Source organism: Microtus oregoni, unplaced genomic scaffold (genome assembly GCF_018167655.1).
Source record: "Microtus oregoni isolate MIOR12 unplaced genomic scaffold, Mior012 000041F_ref0000270, whole genome shotgun sequence".
Lineage (NCBI taxonomy): Eukaryota > Metazoa > Chordata > Mammalia > Rodentia > Cricetidae > Microtus > Microtus oregoni.
Genome location: NW_024543208.1, coordinates 5,569,191 through 5,592,147, shown reverse-complemented (window position 1 = coordinate 5,592,147; position 22,957 = coordinate 5,569,191). Strand labels below are relative to the sequence as shown.

At 37.2% G+C, this 22,957-nt stretch overlaps 1 protein-coding gene across 3 annotated transcripts; it reads right to left on the bottom strand.

Annotated features, from left to right (window-relative positions):
• Nucleotides 1–5,396: 5,396 nt before the first annotated feature.
• Nucleotides 5,397–18,782, bottom strand: LOC121433875 (FERM domain-containing protein 3-like). Of its 3 annotated transcripts, XM_041632539.1 has the most exons (4): nucleotides 18,532–18,782; nucleotides 9,103–9,558; nucleotides 7,797–7,881; nucleotides 5,397–5,607 (listed from the first exon to the last, which is right to left on the bottom strand). In XM_041632539.1, the coding sequence occupies exons 1-3, from the start codon at nucleotides 18,656–18,658 to the stop codon at nucleotides 7,838–7,840; spliced, it is 627 nt and encodes a 208-aa protein (XP_041488473.1). In that variant the 5' UTR covers nucleotides 18,659–18,782; the 3' UTR covers nucleotides 5,397–5,607; nucleotides 7,797–7,837. The 3 variants fall into 3 exon arrangements, with proteins under 3 accessions (XP_041488473.1, XP_041488474.1, XP_041488472.1); XM_041632540.1 differs by lacking the exon at nucleotides 7,797–7,881 and having other exon boundaries at nucleotides 18,532–18,781; XM_041632538.1 differs by lacking the exons at nucleotides 5,397–5,607; nucleotides 7,797–7,881 and having other exon boundaries at nucleotides 9,017–9,558.
• Nucleotides 18,783–22,957: the final 4,175 nt, after the last annotated feature.

The following is a 22,957-nucleotide window of genomic DNA, read 5'->3' as shown; positions in this document are numbered from 1 at the left end:
ATACAGTCCCTCTCCTTCATATTTAAGAAGACCTGGATCAGTTAGAAATCACCCCATGTTGAATATTGACATAATCCAAAGGACATAATCCAACAGGTCAATAAGTCTTTCAGGTTTCTCATAAAACTTAGGATTTTGTAATTTCCTAGTATACACGCTGCTAGAGGCTAAGGGTCAGTGGATTAGCTGATGCCTTCCCTCAGCATTAGGTGTTTCCAGAGAATTCAATGGAAGGGCCATGGAGTCAGCCCCATCTGACAGCTCCTTCACCTGAAATGTGTGCATGCAAAGAGGGGTCCTACATCCTTCCTCCTCTTCCCTCCCAGACCTTTCATCCTGGTGTGCCTGGGGTTAAGGTGGTGGAATAGAAAAGAACTCCTCCTCCATGTCACCCAGAGAAGGAAAGAGAGAGTACAGGGGTGCAGTAGGGAGTGACCTGTCCCCCCCTCTCCTTTAAAGAGTATGACCCTATTCCCAATACAGACATTTTGCAATTAAAAATTATCAGCTTTTTTTTATGAAGAAAATCAACCAGAATTAACAAGGTCAAATATCACAACCCTCTGGTCTTCTACAACTTACTATCCACTTTCAGGTTTTTATCTCTGCCCTTCTGGTTTATCCAGACATTTTTACTTTACACAACTTTCTCTACATTTTTAATTTACATAATCTTCTCTTTTTTCCTTCTTTTCTTTTTAGTGTCTTGACTTTTTTCTTACTTTCTAGACAACATAAAAATGTTTATCAAAGTCTTTTTTCTGATTTTCTTCTGTATCCTAGAATATTGTATGGCTTTAAACAAGAACAGAAACATGTATATACCATAATAAAGTAACTCTAGATTTGCATCAACACATAGAAACCTGTACAAATGTGAAACATCTGAGACTAGCAGTAGCTCTTCTTCTTCTTACCCTAACCAGGGATAATTTGTAGCCAACCCCTCTAAATGACGACAAATATTTATAACCTATTGGATCTGAATGAACAAAAGCCACATACTCTTCTATGAAAAAAAAAGCATAATTTTTCCTAGACAGTGTCAGTACAGGAAAAAGTTAAGGCAAAGTAACTGACAGCAAGGACCTTAATCCACAGTGAAGAATTTGACTCAGGATGGAAGGGAGGATGAGGACAGCAGCGAAGTTTGCAGGCATAGAGTGCCTGTCAGGCAGTCAGTATCCTGTAAGAAAAGGTTGTTAGCTTTACCAATCACCACAACAAGCAACCCCAGGTTCTCTGTCAGGCACCCAAAGTCCTTCCCCTTGCACTGTTCCTCGCAAACCATCTCAGCCCACGCTCTGCAGCTTAGCATCCACAGGCAAATTCTATCTGTCACACTGCCATCCCTTAATCAAGCACATCTTCACCCCCTCCAGACAATGAGCCCCAAGTCACTGGCTTGGGTTTGAAAGTTTTTGGAATGGTCCAAAATAAGACTCAAGGAAGCTGAGTTTGATTGAGTCTCTCCTAAGAGACGTAATGAGGTAACATTACAAACAGATAGGAAAACACTAAGATAACACTGGCAGAAATGAACTGGTATGGTGCACAAAAAAGAAACCAGGAACCAGAAGAGGCTGATGGCACGTTTCCCTGAGGAAATTATGTTTTGCAGTAGGCATGACCTGTACTCCCCATTCAAGCAAAAGGGACCATGTGTCCCTCCCAGGAGAGTCCAGGACATCTCCTGAACCACACCGTGGGGCTGCCTCTAATATGTCCATAGGGCAAAATCCTAGCTTCCAGATTCAGTTAACTTTAGCCTCCCAAAGAAAGAATCATAGAACCTGGACCGGACGAGTGACGGTCAGAACAACAACAAACTTAAGCAAAGAGCACTCACATTACACTTACCAACTGGCCAAGCTAGCAAATGTTCAACGTGAATGGGGTAACGGGGCCGGGGGCTTCTGGAACAATGCACCAAATGTTAGGGTCAAAAAGAAGCCCTCCAAGAAAAGACCATCTGTCACATATGTAATAAACTAGAGTGCTTTATTAATTCCAACAATGAGGAGGCACATGGTGATCCCCAAAGATGGCCACAAACTTCTTTTAATAAGAGTTAGGGGAATTCCAAGGAAGAGAGATTACTCTGGAGCTGATTGGTGGAGGAAAGATTAGTCAGGGAGCTGATTGGTGTGAGGCCTCGTGGTTGGGGACTTTCTGGTGGCAAGGTAGGAAAAGCTAACTTTAGCTAGCAGAAGTCTGGGGGTGCCTGCTGAGCCGGAAAAGGGAAATTAAGGCCCTATTGAGCCAGCATAAGGGGCTATGGGTCACCTGAGGAGCTAGCAGAAGGCTGCAAGATGCCTGCTGATTGGTTGCCCCTAAGTTGTGGTTTTGCTGTTGAGTGTCTGTTGTTCTCTATCCCATTCTAGGGAACTGAAACTAAGACCTGGTCTCTGTCAGTCTACTAGGAGAGTCTGTCTTGGCTCTGATCTGCCCCACCAGCCCTTTCAAGTAGTAGAAATATGACACCATGTGTTTAAGTCAGAGCCCCTTAAGAGAGTCTAGGAGAGCCATTGGTAAATGTGCAGCCTCAGATGACAGGCAACCTCATGACTCTGGGGTGACTGTCTGGGAAAGAAGCAGTTGTGTACTGGAACTGCCCTGAGACTGCAAGACAAACTGGCAAGGAATGGTGGAGTCAGAAAAGTGGATCTTCCCAATTCAAAAGGAATCCAAAAGAAAGTGAATGTGTCCCAGATATCAAATACTGGAATGTTTTTTGTTTGGTTGATTGAAATTTATGTTATCGTTGCTTTGTGACACAGAACTTGTGTGAATGGACAATCAATGTCTGGTGTATAGACACACATGATGAAAGGGAGTCCATGCTCTACACTACCTGGATCATCAGGAACCAGAGAATGTATAGTCCAGAGAACTATAGTAGACCCTTACAGACCTGGCCAAAAAAAAATAATGAAATTATTCATAATATTCAAAATTCAGTGCCGTGTTTAGCCATCATCAGAGAGGCTTCCTCGGGCAGCAGATGGGAGCAGGTATAGAGATGCATTATGTAAAAAGAAAATCTAAATTTTAGGTCTCAATTGAGTCCTTTTCCTCAGAACTCAGGTAACCCTACCATGGAAGAGAAAGATTAAGAACAAAAAAAATGTAGACGTCAAGAGAAATGGTGGACACCAGGAGAACATGGCCCACTGAATCAACTAAGCAGGGCTATAGACACTTACGTGGCAAGCACAGGGCTTGTAAATGTCTGTACCTGGTCCTCTACCCATAGCTGTTACAGCTGTTAGCTTTGTATTTTTGAGGCTCTTTTAACAGTAGGAGTGAGTATGTCTCTGACACTTTTATATGTTCTTGAAATTATTTTTCTCTAATTGGGTTGCCTTGTCCATTTTCAACATAAAGGCTTTTGCCTTGTTTATTGTATCCTGTAGTGTTGTTTGGTTGTTGTTTCTTTGAGGCCTTCTCTCTTCTGAAGGGAAAAAAGAAGGAGAAGAGAGAAGATCTGGGGAAGATGGAAGTTGGGGGACAGGAGCTGGTAGAAGTGAAAGAAGAGTAAGCAGTGATTATGATGAAGAAAAATCTATTTTCAAGAAAGAAATGTTACATATTCTTTTACTCCAAGTGGGAAGAATCAGAGTATAGTCACATTCAAATGAAAGAAAATCCAATTTTAAGAGTGAAAAAGTACCATGTATGCTATGACACATGTCTTTAACCTTAACGCATAGGAAAGGAAGAAAAACTCTGTGAATCTGAGGCCAACATGGTCCACACAGTGATTACAGGATAGTCAGGGATATCCAATAAAACCTTGTCTCAATACTGAGAACTCAAGAACAATGGCAATGGGTTTCTGATCCTACTGCACGTACTGGCTTTGTGGGAGCCTAGGCAGTTTGGATGCTCAACTTACTAGACCTGGATGGAGGTGGGGGTTCCTTGGACTTCCCACAGGGCAGGGAACCCTGATTGCTCTTCGGGCTGAGGGGGGGGGACTTAATTGGGGGAGGGGGAGGGAAATGGGAGGCGGTGGTGGGGAAGAGACAGAAATCTTTAATAAATAAATAAATTAAAAAAAGAACTGAATAAAATATGAACACAAGTTAAAAAAAAGAAAAAAAATTGTCTCAAAAACAAAGATACATAATGGAATTCATTTGTTTTTGGTTTTTACAGGAACCCATAGTTATGAGATATTATATATTTTAGAGATGGTGTCAAGTTTTAAAGAGATTGAATGTTTTAAAGAGATTTAACATTTAAATTGTTTGAATTTTTAAAGACTAGAGAACATTTAGTTGTTGGAATGTGATATTACATTGTGATATTGACATTAACATGAGGTCTTCGATATAAACCAGAAAGGAAAGTTATGCTTTAATAATATTTTGCTCTCAAGCTGACAAATGGTCAGTTGTTTTAGTAAGATTTTTTTTTTTGGTCAATCAACTTGACATAAGTTGGATGCATCTATGATGAAGTTTCATTTCAGGAAATATGTTGATTTAAGTGGCCCATTGGCAAGTCTGTCAGAGATTTTCTTGACTAATGATTGATAAGGAGAGCCTAGTCCAGTCTAGAAAATGCTGTTTCTGGGAAGGTGGCACTGGGTCATATAAAAAAGGAGACTGAGAAACTCATGGAGAGCAAGTCAATAAACAGCACTCCTTCATGGCCTCTGCACCAGTTCCTCTCTCGAAATCCCTGGCCTGAGTTCCTGGTTGAATTCCTGTGATGATGGACTAAAAGTCAAACAAATCTTCCCCTCCCTAAGGTGTTTTAATCCTAGTGTTTTATCACACAAGTAAAAACCTAAGCATGAAAGAAATATTATATGATAATCCTAAACCTAGGAAACAAAACGTTTACATGGCTAGAAATTGGGCATTGGTCTTATCCAGTATGCCAAGTTTTTCTCAATTTTTTTTATTGATTGTTCTTCTCTGGAAGGTAGATTTCTTATAAAGCTAGTGGGTAGAATCATAATTGTGTAGACAAAAAATAAGCAAAGTGATATATTCTAGATAAAGTATGTGCTGGAACTTAAAAGATAGTTTTTATACATAGTAACCACAGAAGATATCTCTTAATTCTATCAAAAATATTCCTTTGTAACCATAAAAGCAGTTTTGGTGCCTTTTCCAAAGAGATTTTTTTTTTTTTAGTATCCAAAGGTGCAATATAGGGTTGATTGTGAACTGATTCCTAGTTCCTTCTCTCATTGGTGAAGGCTGTGAAGACCCTGTGTGTGACAACCTTTGATACACAAATTTCAGCAAAGATAAATTTCTCTATCACTTTCTTGTTGTGAAATTGGAAGTTAGAAGACCTAAATATTACCCATCATAATGGCACAATTTCATTTTCTGGTATATAAAAGACAAAATGTTACACAAGTCAAAAGAGGGTTCAAATCAGCTTTACTAATGGATGGGTGACTACAGCTGAATCTTGAGGCCCAAGTGATGATTCTTTCTTCTCGGAAGTGATGACTGCTGAGCTCCTCTCGGCTCACTCATGAACTTATCTACCCAGTCAGCTACTGAATCTGGAATGTGGAAAACAAATCTCGGATGGGTCCATCATGTGCATGTCCTGCTGATTCCACTTATGGCATAGAGACTGGAAGTCCAAAAGCAGGTCCAAGAAAGGAAGGGCAAGAGAGGAGAAGCAAAAGATAAGCAATCAGAAACCTTCAGCAACTATCTTCCCAAAGCAGAGAAAATTTGCCCGAAAATGCTCAAGTCCCACCAACTACAATAATCCTAGGAAACACTCCAGAGGTGAAAGCATCTCTGAAGGCTTGCTCTTTATTGGCTGTGTTGTGGAGAGCCTTTCCCTATTTGACTCAGCAGATAGAAAGGTAAGTCTCTTGGAAAGGATGAGCGAGTTAAGAGTCTGACTTCTTATAGACAGAGGAAGACTCTGTTTGGCCTAGAAGTGTTTTTTTTTCTTGGTAGTAATTTCTGGCACTATGAAATAATTGCACTACTAGTTTGCTTAACATAATTTTCTGTCTCTAGATTTCTTGTTATTATTTATTTGATCATGGCTTTTTATATCAAAACATACATTCAATACTCATGCTTTTGGCTGCACCTTGAATGTAAATCATCTCCATCACCTGTGATTCTTTTCAGGCTCTCATCACCAGAAGTGAACTTGTTTCCTGGTCCTAGCATGCATCTTCCTACAGTTTCCAATAGATTGACTCTACAGCTTTATTTTAAATATAGCTGAAGTATTGAAAAATTGTCTTTATCCCACAGAATTTATTAGGGATTCTGTTATCATATTAAAATGCTGAACAACTGTATGTTGACTTAGAAATGCAACTTACACTATACAAGATACAGCTCCATCACAGCCATATGGCTTTATTATCCTTTATAATTGAGTGGCATTGAGTGTCAAACTACTCAAATATATCACATTATACATGTGGTTCAAACTAAGCTGAAAATATATAATATTTTACCTACATCATTCTAATCATATGTTCTATTTCAGTATGTGTATGAGTGTGCATGTGTGTGCATGTGTGTATGTGTTCAAATCTACAAATACACATATGGCATTTTTGTGGAAGTTTTAAATCTTTGAGGCTACAAGTTTTTTCACCATAATATTTAAGAGATAAAGGAACACCAAACAAGCATACATAATTTATGTGAAAGTTATGTACAATCTGTCTAATATATACACATACATGTATTAATACCTAAATGCCTCTATATCCATTATGTGGAACCTAATCTATTCCTTCATAACCTGAACTCTAAGTTTTATTATCTTCTACACTCACCACCAGTCTCATTATATCATATACTGACCATTTTCTGGAGCAATTGTTTTCTCCTTACTTGATTCAGGCAAGCGATCACTGACTTCTAACACTATAATGGATATATCTTTAAGATTTGGATTATATATAAATGAAATATATTTGATGGTGTCAATGATACTTCTGAAATCTTTTGCTTAAAGTCATCATGATCTATTCTTTTCTTACTTAACAACAGATAATTTTGAAAATGCTATTTAGTTTGGTGTTAAAATGAGAAATATATTACTTCCAGAATTTAAATATATTAATTTCAACAGATTTTTGAAATGTGAAGGCTAAGTGACTTACCTAGGATAAAATGTTAAAGAAAATAAGAAGTAATTAGAAGAGGGATAATTTTGAATAGACTGCTAGAGATCCCATATGTTTATGACAACAAAATTACTTCATCATATGAGAGAAAAATGAAGACATTAAAATGTCCCTAGAAAAATTTTCTACTTACAAACTTCCAAAGTGAAATTTTCACAGGTTCTACCAAAGGTAAAAGCATTTCTCTGTGAATACTAATTACTGAGTACCTTTGAGAAAAAAAGCCTACAGATATAATATCAAGTGCATTGCACAACTCAAAGGTTCCTGAGCTGACAAATTACCCAATACTGAACTAGGCAGATTAGAAGGCTCGCTGTGAAATCAGTTGGTGGTAGTGTTGAAATTTAATTAGACTTAGGGAGATATTATATATTATTATAACTGATGGCAATTGAATGTTTTAATATAGGTGGAAATCCTACATTCTCTGCTGTAAATTTGTACCATTTTCTTTCTTTTCTTTGACAGTGGTGGAAAACACTCTTAACAGAAAATACAAGGCCCTTTCTTTCATGAATTTAATGACACAAGGAAGGTACTACAAGATTTCTCCCCTCACTCATCTTTACCTCAGCTGAATTTGTATGTCATCTTATGGTACATTCACTCTTTCTAATAGATTATAAATTATGAATTCATAATGTCTTACATCACTATCACACATCAGAGGCCATCTGTCCACAAGTGTCATCAGAGATCTTCTTTGGTGCTTTTCATCTGTCCAATCCATCTTCCTTCATTCCAATTAGTGAACAACAAGCAATTAACTAGTATATCTTTGATGTATTTCTTTCTTTTCAAATTTCACTTTAGTTTCAAAATGTTTTGCTTATCCAGGTTAAGTCCATGGACAAAACACAAATTAAACTGTTAGATTATCATGTCTCAATGTCAAAAGATGGCCTCACATGCCAAATGAATGTTTTCTGTCTAGATCTCCAATTCTAGCATCTGTTTGAACAGCTTATAACTTGTTTCTACTAATTTTCTATATCATATACAGATAGTTTCAAAGTATAGGATTGTTTAGCCAAATTTATATTTTATAAAATTGGTACCATAATGTAAAAAAAAAATCTTATACATCTTTGTGCACTAGTTTTAAAATGTATATACTTAAATTATTCAATGGGACCTCTTTCACAAAAAAAAATGATTACCAAAATTCTTTTAATATAAGACTACTTTTCAAAAACTGAAAGAAAAATCTAGTGTCAATTGATCTGTATAAACATTTTTTTAGAGAATGTTGTTTTCTCTAAGGATTATAATGAATATTATTCCCTTAGACTTTAACTAAAACTTTAATTGTTAACATTGGATTTCATAATGCTAACAATGACAAAGAAACAGAAAAAGTTAATTTGCTCTGATGTAGGATAAGAATAATGTCTATACTACAATAAAAATAGATATATTTGGTTTCTTTGTTTTTTTTTTTTTGTTTGTTTGTTTGTTTGGTTTGGTTTGGTTTTTTTTGTTTTTTTTTTTTTTTGTTTTTTTTTTTTGATTTTCGAGACAGGGTTTCTCTGTAGTTTTTTGGTTCCTGTCCTGGAACTAGCTCTTCTAGACCAGGCTGGTCTCGAACTCACAAAGATCCGCCTGCCTCTGCCTCCCAAGTGCTGGGATTAAAGGCGTGCGCCACCACCGCCCGGCGTATTTGGTTTCTGACATATAAACAAAATAACCTTATTTGATTTAAACTGATATTAAGGATATAGAAGTACAGAAAGCCAACTTAAAGGTTTGACATACAAACCCATGACCATGTGGAACATGGAATCTGCTGAAAATAAATAATATTAATATTTAATATAACCTTCATTCTTATCAGGGAGTCTCAATAAATATCCAAAGATGTTGGCGTTCCGAGACACCACTCCTTCAGGGGACAGTAGTATTCATAGTGAAACTGCTCAAATTCTGGTTTTTGCATAAGAAAGAGAGATCAATACCTGACTCCAAAAGGAGGAGGATCAGGGGAAATACAAACAGCAGCAGTCCCAGGCCCACCACCAGGAGCCTGGTGCAACACTTGACTATAGGGTTGGCCCATATACGGCCGGTCAGGATGGAGTAACTCCATGACATAGCCTTACGAGTTTCCTTCAGCTCCTCCTCTTCAGCCATCAAAAAGGCATTTTCATCTGTTTCCAGTTCCTCAAAGGAATCTGTATCTTCTCTTTCTAACTTGAGCCTAGATGAACAGTCAAAGAGCACATCGATTTCATCGTCATCCACTGGCGTATGGAACAGCCTGGCACTGGGATTGTATGCTAGTTCAGAGATGGTCAAGGGGTCTTCTTCTAATCTGTCTTCCTCTTCACTCAGAGGATCTGCCCACTGAGTTCCATTCTCGTCTGAGTTGGCAATCAAGGGTTCAGAAACATCCACTTTAGGTAGTGGAGCACCTGGAAAGAAACATTATTTTATAAATTTTATATTTCAGACATTCTTAATTCACAAAATAATGGATATAGAAACATATAGAGCTCAAAGTATACACGCAACTGTTCTGTGGAATGTTCACTTTATACAAAATTGGTTTAACAACAGACATTATTCTATAAGTTTTTGGCTCAACAAGATAAACCTAAAAAAAAAAAACAGTAATCAAAAGTTGCAAGTACCTTTAAGATTTTGAGCCTGGTCTGTGACCTCCAACTATAGACAGGTTTTTAAAAATAATGTTGGCATAATTCAGATATACATTATAATTATGAGTGAAATATTGCAGTATTCAATACTATAGCACGATATAGTATTTTTAAGAGAACACTAGAGTAAAATTATAGATTCTACTGTTCACTAATAATCACATTATACTTCTGAGTCATATTTTCTAGTCTTCATTCTATTACAATTTTGTGATAGCTTTATGGATTTGTATTGATATTTTCTCAAAGTTAAAACATTATACCTTGGACAGCAGCTTCTTAAGACTCAGAATGGTCCAAAGAAGTCATTCTCAACCTTCATAATGCCATGACCTTTTAGTATAGTTCCACTTATAGTGGTGACTCTCAATCATAAAGTTATTCTGTTGCTAATTCATAACTGTAATTTTGCCACTGCTGTGAATGGTAATGTAAATATCTGATATGCAACTCCTTGGGGTCACAACCCACAGGTTGAGAACTGCTGGTCTAAAGGGTGCTCAGTATGACTCAGTAACTAAACAATTCTAAACATTCAGAAAGTCTCTGAAACTGAGGTCTCTCCTTCCCCAAGATTATATATGACTGAAGACAGTTGAAAGAAGCTCCTAGACAAGTAAAGAAAAGTAAAGACAACTTGTGCTGAGAAAACTCTCAGAACAACTGAGTTCACTGAAAGAGAAGGACCAGTTAAACTGCCTGGAAAAGGATCAGACTGACTGGGATACCTGGAAGAGACATTCTCTAACCTGTCAAGCTACCTACAAGTCATGCAGTGGGCTTCTATTCTCCAGATTTTATCAGTTTTTACCAGTATTGGGATGGGCTTTTAATGGTGCAGCTGTCTTTGAGTAAATTTTATTCCTATAAGTAACCCCTGACCCATATTTCTGTAAATCATGCCATTAAATTCATTGGTTAACCAAGTTGAGCTTAGGTGGCATCCTTATATTAGATCTTCATGGGATGAATGTTGCACAACATGGATATTGAATATAGACTGATTGAATATAGACACGAATCTGATTCATGAACCCAAAATCTGAAAGACTCTGACATCCAAAGTAGTTTAGTATAAAAATGTTCAGAAATTTCAGTCCTTAGAAGATTTTGGATTTCAGAGGAATTTTAATCTTAAGTTTTCAGTATAAAGACATTCAGTTAGTAAACTCAAAGAATTTATTTCCAAATTTGGGGAAACACTCTGAAATCTGAAATACTTGTATACCAAGACATTTTTTTGTGAAGAATATTTAATCTGTTATTGTAGCCACACTGTGTTCAAAAAGTTACCATTTGCTACTTTCATTTATCATTTAAACATTTTCCTGTGGAAACTTGTGTTTCATTAACATGGAAAATTAGTTGTTCTTAGTCTGGTTGTAGAAAAATTGTCCCAGGAGCTACTTTTACATATAAAGTTTATTTCCATCATACTTGAGTCTATTTCTTTTAGATGTATATCCAAAATTCAAACCTCTTGGTCAAGGGTATGTCCTTCAAATTTTATTGAGAAAGATGTGTTTCTCAACACATGGAAAATGCAGCTACCTTCATTCTGTCTTAGAGACTGGATCTCCTTATTGAGTCTTAGGTTCTCAATGAGAACTAAGCAAAAAATCAAAGGTATTCTCTCTAGGACAGACAAGCATCTAACTACCAAACAAACTGGTAAATAGTTTACAATTTCTTTGTCATCAAGGCATGTAGGAGAGAGGGTTTTTTGCTTTTATTTTTCAAAAGTCAATAGATAATTTTTGGTAGATCTGAGGTAAGAGCAGCACCCAGTCTTAATAAAAAGAACTATTAAAATAATCCCTGAAAACATTAAAGTAACATTTTACAGTCTGAGTAGAAGTACACACAAATACACACACACAGAGAGAGAGAGAAAGAGCGAGCGAGAGAGAGAGAGAGAGAGACATATCAACAAAGAAAAAGTGACCATGAATTTTGAAGAGATCAAAGGGGTAAGTGGGACAATTTGGAGGGAGACAATAGAAGGGAGAAATGATATTATCATACTATAATCTTAAGAAATTAAAATAGCCCATATACTAATGATTACTAAGCCTCAAGAAATGTATTAGCTTCATAAATCATTAGGTAACTACAAATCAAAACTACAATATTATAGAACCTCAGGGCTACTCAGTAGTTTTTTTAAAAAAATATGTAATTGTTGGTGAGAATGTGGAGAAATTTTAACTTCGTATATTGCAAGAAGGAATGTAATATGTTCAGTCACTATGAACAATATTTTGGTGGTTTCTCAAAAAGTCAAATCTATAATTATCTGCCATATGACCCATATTCCCCTCATGAGTGCATTCTCAAAAAAATCAAAAAACCTTTAAATAAGTACTCCAAAAATTTTCATAGACAAATATTCACAGAAATTAATATAATTGTTAAAAAAGTAAAAATTCCCCAGATGTTTTTCAGTGGATGCCTGTATAAAAAAAAGTATGGTCTGTCTATTTAACAATATATCATCTGACTTATAAAATAGTGAAGTGCTGATCAACAACACAGCACAGAAAAATATCAGAACTATATGCTCAGTGAAAGAAGTCAGACACCAAAGGTCACCTCATGTAGTTTTTCACTGAAATAGCAAACGTTTGAAAAATTACAGAAAGAGAAAACATTATGGTGGGAGACACAAAGAACTATGGGAGGAAAGGCATGTACAGCAATGGTAATAGTAACTGTTTAAGATGTCATATTATAACACTATGGGAAGTCAGTGCAGGAACTCAAGGCAGTAACTAAAGAAGTTGTAGAAGGGTGTCACTTACTGACTTATTCCTCATTGCTTGTTCAACCTGCATACTCATACAGCTCATAATCTCAGCTCAGGGATGACACCACCTACAATTGGCTAGACCCTCCCACATCTATCATTAATCAAAAAAAAAGCAATAGACTTACCTATAGGCCAATCTTAAAAATATATTTCATGAATATGGGTGTTTTGCCTACACATATGTCTGTGTCCCATGCATGCCTATGGCTTACAGAGGCCAGAAGATGTTCTTGGATCCCCTGAAACAAGCTACAGACGTTGAAGAGTGTGAGTGCTGAGAATTGAACCAGAGGACTCTGGAAGAACAGCCAGTTCTCTTAACCAACAAGCCGTTTTTCCAGCTCCTGTAAGCCAGTCTTATGGAGGTGACTTCTAAATTGAGTCTTCTGAAATAATTCAAGTTTGTGTCAAGTTTACATAGAACTAATGCAATTGACCCTTTGTCAAACTGACATGCAAACACATCACTATTTATTCATAGACTTTCCTTTTTAAAAGTGCTGTCTTTAAAAACTCAAGGTCTCCTTAAAAGTTCAGTCTCAATAAAAAATCTAAAATCGTTCTAATATTGCAAAGTCGCTTAACTGTAAGTTTGTTGGCTCCTGGTACTTGGGGAGAGCAAGTTAAGTACTTTCCCACTCTGAGCGGGAAGGGCAGAACACCGTTATAGTCAAAACAAAACAAAACAGAATTCCAGCAGTGCGAAGCTCAGTGTCAGATGGCTGTGACTTATGATCCTCTAGTCTCCAAAGGGCCTGGACTGCTCCTCTTGTCTGGCTCTGCCGCAAACAACAGGTGCATGACTAATAGGCTCGGGCCAGCTTCACTCCGCATCTGCTGCTGTCTTTTGTGGTCATCCAGGGTATTTATATCACCAGCATGCTGTGGTCTCCCCTGCAACTGAGGCTGCACACTCACTAATGGACTCTCCTGACATCTCTTCAGGGATTCTGACCCTGCTATGTGGTGTCAAACCTCAATTTCTTTCCAGGATCTCTAAGCCTGAGATCTGCTCTGCAGCTGAGGTTGGACCATCACAAATAGCCTCTCCCTGTTTCTCACAGTGCCAAGCCTTTGCTGCTCCCCATGAATGGTCTCTTAGTGTCTTCAAAGTTAGTAATATCTGGGAAACTCATACATATTACCAAATTTGGCTCCTGTCATAGGCTTGATCCCTATTGAGAACAATTTCTGTTTGCTAAATCTAAAAATACTTCCTAGAAGATTTTACCTTGATGCTGGTCTCTTCTTAATAACATCTCATTCTTTACCCCTATCTAACCAATATTGCCTATACTAGCAAAGCAAAGATTCCACTATGGATTTTCTCATCTCTTTTTTTTGTTTGTTTGTTTGTTTTTTATTTATTTTTTTAATTTATTTATTTATTAAGGATTTCTGCCTCCTCCCCGCAACCGCTTCCCATTTCCCTCCCCCTCCCCCGATCAAGTCCCCCTCCCTCATCTGCTCGAAGAGCAATCAGGGTTCCCTGACCTGTGGGAAGCCCAAGGACTGCCAACCTCTATCCAGGTCTAGTAAGGTGAGCATCCAAACTGCCAAGGCTCCCACATAGCCAGTACGTGCAGTAGGATCAAAAACCCACTGCGATTGTTCTTGAGTTCTCAGTGTTCCTCATTGTCCGCTATGTTCAGCTAGTCCGGATTTATCCCATGCTTTTTCAGACCTAGGCCAGCTGGCCTTGGTGAGTTCCCGAACATCCCCATTGTCTCAGTGTGTGGGTCCTGAGTTCCTTGCTCGTGCTCCGTCTCCTTCTGCTCCTGATTTGGACCTTGAGATTTCTGTCCGGTGCTCCCATGTGCGTCTCTGTCTCTGTCTCCTTTCATCGCCTGATGAAGGTTAATATTCATGAGGATGCCTATGTGGATTTTCTCATCTCTTGTTAATGACAACTAATTCTTCAATTCCAGCTGACCAGGACTATAGACTCTTAACTCAAAATATCACATAATGGTCCTTATAGTATTTGATTCTCTCTGATGTTTCATCAGCATGGCCTCCATCATTTGTACTGCTTGTAGCCTTATCTTCCAAGTTTCCAAATAGTCCATTAATCTCAAGGCCTTCTGTGGCTTTTTTAGCTCAACGTTCCATACTCCTTCTATACCCCCCCCCAACACACACAACACATGTTCAGGTCTTTTGGAGTAATATTCTACTCTCTGGAAACAATGTATATCTCACTGAGGAAAGGATTTATTTCATCTTACAACTCTCTGTTATAGTCTATAACTAAAAAGTCCTCAGGGTAGGAACACAAGGTAGGAATCTGAAGACACATGCTGTAGATGAGTGTTGCTTGCTGAATTGTTTCTCTGAACTTGCTCAGTTTCCTTTTTATACAGAACCATTGGTCCAGGGCTTCACTGCCAATAGTAGGCTTGACCATCCCACATGAACCATTATCAAGAATTAATTAACCAAATTAATTAGCCATAGATTTTACTATAGGTCTTTTGTATGGCAGCACTAACTAAACTAAGAGTACTACTTCTCAACTGACTTTAGCTTGTATCAAGTTGATATAAACCTAACCAACAAAGACTCTTTTGGCAATGTTGGAAGTGAAAAAATCACAGCAAAGGTCACTGTTTTGATGTAAAAAGCCTGCCAACTGGAAAAGTTGTGAATGGACATAAAATGAAACCTTTTTCAACAGTTGCTTCTGGACTTCTCTTATGTTTAAAATTTTACCTTTTATTATTTAAAGCAGAGTCAATTATGATTCTCTGTTAATTGCTCCTGGTGACAACATAGCTTCACAGCTATCATGTCACCATGTAGATCTGTTTATCATTATAACCATTGCGGTGGATTTATTTTGGCCCCCTTTTTATTAAATCTTTACATTATAATGATGTGGGATTTCCCTCTGTATGCTGTGATTGCCATTTATGAATAAAAAACTGCTTTGGACCTATAGCAGGGAAAAACTTAGTTAGGTGTGGAAAACTAAAGTGAATGATGGGAGAAAAAAGAGCAGAGTCAGGGAAAAGCCATGTAGCCCCTCTGGAGCCAGACAGAACTTTACCTGGTAAGCCACAGCCACAAGGCAATATACAGATTACTAGAAATGGGTTATGTAATTAATATGTAAGAGTTAGCCAATAAGAAGCTAGAGCTATTGGGCCAAGCAGTGATTTGATTAATACAGTTTCTGTGTGATTATTTTGGTTCTGGGCAGCAGAGACGATCAAGCGGAGAGCAGCCAGGAACCAACGAGTGGTCTCTTTACTATATTATAAAAGGTGAGGTCTTGAGATTTCTACTACAGAAATGACTGTGTATGATGGTGAAGGTATAAAATGGCAAAGCATTAAAAGATTTCTCACCAGTGTGAAACATGCCAAATTCTCACTGTTCATCAGACTCACTCTAGCAGAATGAGAAATATGAAAGTATGAAGTATGTCTTATATTTCCTCTATTTCCTAGGGTAAGATTGTGTACACAAAACAAAATAAACAGGGAATTCATGAGAGTTCAGCAAAGATTTCAAAAGCAAGATCGGTATTTTAAAGGCAGTGTGACTCATGGCATATCAGTCTAAACTATTTAAAAAGATAATAATTGACAATCTCGTTCAAGATCCCTAAATTTGCAATACTCAGTAAAATTCATAATAAGAAATGTATAAAATGAGAACAATGTTAAAATGTAACTGAGCATATCAATAGATGAGTGACCATGATGACATTTTTCAATAAGAGGCCTAAATGGTTCAAAAATTCAGTTCTCCTTTTAATCTAAAATTCATCACAATCTTAAAAACTAATTACAATTTTTTATAAACAACAGAAGGTAAAATATTACAGGAATATTTAAAACCAAAAATTTAAAATTTTAAATATATCAAATAACTTATATAATTTAGTGTTAAACGATGTCCTTAGATGCTTATGACTAAAAGAGAAGAATCTGAAAAGGCTGCATCCTGCATTATTCCTATAATGTTACAGTCTAGAAAAGAAGATGGATATTTTTAAGTGACTGCCACTAGTTGAGAAAAAAAAGTAATTAGTAAGAGTAGCAAAGAGGATTTTAGGTCAGTGAAAGTGTTTTGTATGATGCCGTATTGATACGGACCTGGCCAGATTTATAACATATACAACACAAAGAAAGAGCCCTAGTACAAACTCTGGGTTCTAGGCAATACTTTTGTGTCATCTAGAAAAGTATATCACTCTGGTAAAGGATGACTACAGGAACTTCTTATGTTTCTAGAAAAACAACAACAACAAAAAAAGGAGCTTTTTTTTTTTGACCCTAGGTTATTGAAACTAGAGACTAGTGTGTAAGGCATGAATCTACCACTGACCTACACCTCCAAGCATTTTATTTTGAAATGCGAAGTAAACAATTATAAGGGATTTAGTAGTCATGTTAGGATCATACATTCTCATACTTTTGTTAGTGTCTTTTAAAGACAATTGGATAATTTTCATCAAATTTGTATTCTATAGTCTAACAAATATACTTTTAAGAATGATAGAAAATACCTGTCTAACAAATATACTTTTAAGAATGATAGAAAATACCTGTTTCAAAATTATTTTCGTAAATATTATGACCAAAAATGAAGAAATGCTAACTTCCAATGATAATTTTGTGGTTAAGTAGTGAATTATTATTTCTCTACATTATATAATTTTTCTATATTATTTTGTCATTTTTGAAAAGATTCATATTAATATATATTAATATGGAAATTCTTTTGGTAATCATAAGTTTAAAAATGCCTTAGAAAATACTACACCTAGAACAATTCTATTCATAAAGTATACCTTATGTGCATTTCCAATATTCCTGAACTTGTTACTGAGAATATTAATACACAAGAAAAGATTGTTCATATTTGTGCTTTTGAAAGTAAGATGGACATAATGCTTGTATCTATAAATCACAGAATTCAGAAGGTTAGAGGAGGAGGATGAGTTCCCAGCAACTTCTATGCCACACAGTAAGTTACAGGCTAGCCTAGGCATGCAAGCCTTCCTCAAACAAAACAAAGCAAGAAGTTTATTGACTTTAGAACAGGAACACATCAAATGTTACTTATATCATCACAAAAATACAGTTAATCTCAACTAAGAAGGCAATTTTATAAATCTTAGTAAGCTATGGCTAATTCCAACTAACCCTCCAAATAAATTTTCCTGTAACCATTTGCTGAAAAACACACAGAAACATAAGAACATATAATTACAGCAAGATTGTGGCTGATGATCTGACTTTAAATTTCCATTTCAGTTTCTGTTTCAATTTCTCAGATCATGATAACATAAAACATGATCATTATCGAGACAAAAATTGGCATAACACCAGTTTGATGGTGGTTATTTAGTTGCTTTTTATTTTATCCATTTAGTTTTAATTTAACTCATATACACATGCATGTTTCTCTCTGTATGTGAGCTTGCAGAGGCCAAAAGAGGGCCTGGTATCTTATTTTGATAAAATTCTGATTTGAAGTTTAAAAAGAGGGTCTGCCTCATAGTCAGAAACTGTCATAATGAGAGGCAGAGAAGTCTTTTGATTACTTATTATGCGTTATAAGCATCATCTCTTACTAATAAGCAAGCTACAGGAATGCACAGCAGGATATTCTCTTGTATCTTTTGAATAAAGAAGGTAATTTCTATTATTTTGTTGGACAAGAGAGCTTGTCTTCCTATTTCCCTTCTCACTTACTTGTTTACAGTCCTCAGTACCCTTCATTATTTTCTTCCTTCCCATTTTCTCCCTGTATATCTTCTCTTCTTATTAAAAAAATAAAATAAAACTGTATGCCACATGCATTCTTTGCTTCTCTCTGGCTCACCAGTGGTGAGCATGTATCTGGAAGTAATCCCACTTATCTAGGCATAGGAATGACAGCCCAGGGCAGGGCGAAGCACGTACCAGCATTTCGAGGTATGACCTTGGAGCCATGTTTTAGCAGACGGACAAACACATTACTGCTGCAGTGGTTCATCATGTGCAAGTGGAGGCTTCGTTGAGTCCGTATCTTGACCAAACATTTTGCCATATTTAATATTATGATTTTCCTAAGGCTCTGTTGTCAGTTGTGGCCCTGAATATATGCAACCAGCAACAACAGCTTTGACCTTTTGCTCGCTGTCCATTCTGTTTCAAATGACTAAGGCAGAACACACAGAGAATGAATCAAATGTCAGCTTCTTAATGTGGCCAACAAAAATAACTCACTAGGGATACACATTGGGCAAGGAGGGAGGGAGGAGACACTATTAATAAACTCTCACCCCTCCTCTGGTGAACAGTATAATTTTACGCCTAGTTCTCACTTAGTTTTTTTTTTTAACACATCACAATAAAAAAATCTCTGCCAAGTGTCAAAAGCCCCTCGCATAAAAGAATATTCCCCAATTCTACACTGTAAGAAACAATTTACTTTCATTTCATTTCTGACATATTTAATAAGCCTCCATTATGTTCTAGAGCAGATTTTCCCAATAAAATATAATGCAAGTATTTAAGCAGTAGGCTACAATTATAGTTAATAATGTGTTTTATTTGAAAACAGGATATCCCAAATAGTAGTTTCAACATGAAATGATTTGTTAAGCTGTTCTCAGTATGCAATGAGACAAATATGTTCAACACGTAAAGACAGTTTCTACTGAGACTAGCCACTGCTGGTGGTGTTCAGCATCCACATGCAGCAAGTATGTGGAACTACACTGCTCTCCCCACAATGGCGAATTCTTGGCATACTCATTTCCACCCTGTCACTATGCCAACTCTGCCTTCCTTTTATAGACATGGCTTGTGAAGAAAAGTGACCTACACTAATTCATGAAATCAGTAAGTGTCAACAGCATGTTGAACCTTGGCATTCTAACAATAACAGGTGACTGAAATATAAATCTCCATATTGACAGCTGTCGGGGCTTGAATTAGGAGCTATAACGTGCTTTAAATGCAGGGGTCAAGTATCACATTCTCCTTACACTTTGAAACACTTAGACTTGTGCGTCTTTTAGAAATTTGCTTGTACTCCATCACGGTCACTAAGGATACATTCTCATGTTTAGGACATGCTACATAATTGAAATTTTTTGACTGATTAAGAACAATACATTGGACAGTTTCACTTATGTTTTTCTGGTATATTTCTTATCCATTGATATCAAAAGAAAAGTTTTCACATTGTTTCATCATGCATTCATACCCTTTTCCATTTCTAATAGCTAAGTTACTGACAAAGATTTTATAATGTCAGGAGACAAAGGGTTTACATTTAGAACCATCATTTGAAATTCTATATTGGTATATTTCCTTATAAACTAAAATTAATAGCATTTATAAGAAGAAGCTTAGCAAACTTATTGACTTTTATAAGTCTGGCATTCCTTAACTTTAAATTCCACATTTAGATATTTGTTTTGAAAGAATATTCAGAAATGTTGACAAAAATATTCATCAAGGCATCATTTATTGTATCAAAACACAGCTTAAATTTTCAATGGAAACATTATTTAATATATTCATAGATATTAAAATTTATGTTCATAGGAACTTACTGATTTGAGAAAATGTCTATAAAATACTACAAAATGAAGAAAGCATGTTTATATAAACAGAAGAAATTCAGCCATGTAATCATATACTCAGGAAAAAAATAAGAACCTAGAATCAATTCTAAAGACAAGGGCACACTTCCCTAAAATGGGAAATAGTAGAGATCACACCTACAGACACCACAGGGCCGGCTACTCCAGCTCATGGGTTAGTAGTTCCAGGAAAAGTAATAAATCCTATGCCAATAGAGTGAGTCAGTTTTCAGATTTGAGTACTGAGCCAAAAAGTTTAAAATTTCAAACCCCAAATTGTCATACTAGAAATTTATAAATTTTTTACCACTTTAAATTCCTTTTTTATATAATTCAGGGTAAAAATCCCTACGTAAAAAATAGATATAAAACAAAAAACAAGGTTCTGGAATAGTGACATTATTCCTTCCTCACTTCTCACCAGCAATAGTTCTTATAGATATTATTAAAAAATATTATATTGGTCTTTCATGCACACGACCCCCCCCCCAAGCCTGCGTTTTCTGCTGGGTCCTTTGCTTGGGAACAGTTTTCTCCTCCTACACTGGGGCTGCCCACCCAGAGCGGTGAGTGCCTGCCTACCATGCGGGCCTCAGGGACCCCCCCCTCGCCCCAAAAGGGAACATGCGCACCTCCAGCTTTGCCGGCAGGGTGTCCTGTGTTCTACTCGCCCCCACCCTGCCCCCCAAGTTCTCCTTTTATCTGCGGGTCATTGGACTACCAGGCATCTATGTTTCCGTGCTGAGGAGTTCCATCTGGATGGGTGAGTGTGTGCTATCCAGGGGCGGACTGTCCTGGAAGAGAGCACAGTTTCCCCTCACCCAGCTTCTTCTGCAGGGCTGTCTTTCTTGCAGACGACCCCCCCCCCCAAGCCTGCATTTTCTGCTGGGTCCTTTGCTTGGGAACAGTTTTTTGCTCCTACACTGGGGCTGCCCACCCAGAGTGGTGAGTGCCTGCCTACTGGGCTGGCCTCAGGGACCCCCCAACCCCGAAAGGGAGCACGCGCACCTCCAGCTTGCCGGCAGGGTGTCCTGTGTTGTACTAGCCCCGCCCTGCCCCCCAAGTTCTCCCTTTTGTCCGCGGGACATTGGAATACCAGGCGTCTAAGTTTCAGTGCTGAGGAGTAACATCTTGACAGGACGGTTCCTGCTTCTACACTGAAGAGATACACCCAGAGAGTCAGTCACAACAAAGACTGGACCAAGACACCAGGCCTCTCCTGGCTCCATTTGAAGAAAGAGATGGGAAGGCGCCAATGCAAGAATTCCTCCAACAACCTAAAAGGCAAATGGACTCAACTCACCTATAAAAAGGCACAGGCTAAGAGATTGGATAAAAAAACAGGATCCAACATTCTGCTGTTTACAAGAAACACACCTTAACCACAAAGACAAGCACCTACTCAGAGTAAAGGGATGGGAAAAGGTTTAACAAGAAAATGGACCTAAGAAACAAGCAGGTGTGGCCATACTAATTTCTAACAAAGTAGACTTCAAATTTAAATCAATCAGAAGAGATGGAGAGCCACATTTTATACTCATAACAGGAACAATTCATCAGGATGAAGTCTCATCCTGAATATCAATGCCCCTAATATAAAAGCACCCCACGTACGTAAAAGAAACATTACTAAAACTCAAGGCTGCCATCAAACTGCACACACTAATATTAGGAGACTTCAACACTCCTCTCTCACCAATGGACAGGTCAATCAGACAGAAACCTCACAGAGAAATAAGAGAATTAATGGAGGTAATGAATCAAATGGACTTTACAGACATCTATAGAAAATTCCACCCAAATAGGAAAGAATATACCTTCTTCTCTGCAGCTCATGGAACCTTCTCAAAAATTGACCACATACTTGGTAACAAAGCAAACTTCCACATTTACAAAAAAATATGTGTAACCTCCTGTGTCTTATCAGATCACCATGGATTAAAGTTAGAAATCAACAACAATGTTACCCCCAGAAAGCCTACAAACACATGCAAACTGAACAGTCAACTACTGAACCACACCTGGATCAAGGAAGAAATAAAGAAAGAAATTAAGTCTTCCTTGAATTCAATGAAAACAAAGAAACAATCTACTCAAACTTATGGGACATTATGAAAGCAGTCCTAAGAGGAAAATTCATAGCACTAAGTGCCCACTTAAAGAAAACAGAAAAAGCACACATTGGAGACTTAACAGCCCACCTGAAAGCTCTAGAAAAAAAAGAAGCAGACTCACCTAGGAGGAGTAGAAGACTGGAAATAATCAAACTGAGGGCTGAAATCAGCAAAATAGAAACACAGAAAACAATCCAAAGAATCAATGAAACAAAAAGCTGGTTCTTGGAGAAAATCAACAAGATTGATAAACCCCTATCCAAACTAATCAAACGACAGAGAGAGAATATGCAAATTAATAAGATCAGAAATGAAAAGGGGGACATAACCACAGACACAGAGGAAATTCAGAGAAATATTAGATCTTACTACAAAAGCCTATATGCCACAAAACTGGAAAATGTAAAAGAAATGGACACATTTTTAGATAAATACCATATACCAAAGTTAAACCAGGACCAGGTGAACAATCAAAATAGACCTGTGAGTTGTGAAGAATTAGAAGCTGTTATCAAAAACTTCCCTACAAAAAAAGCCCAGGACCAGATAGTTTCAATACGGAATTCTACCTGAACTTCCAAGAAGACCTAATACCTATAACCCTTAATGTATTTCACAATATAGAAACAGAAGAGGCAT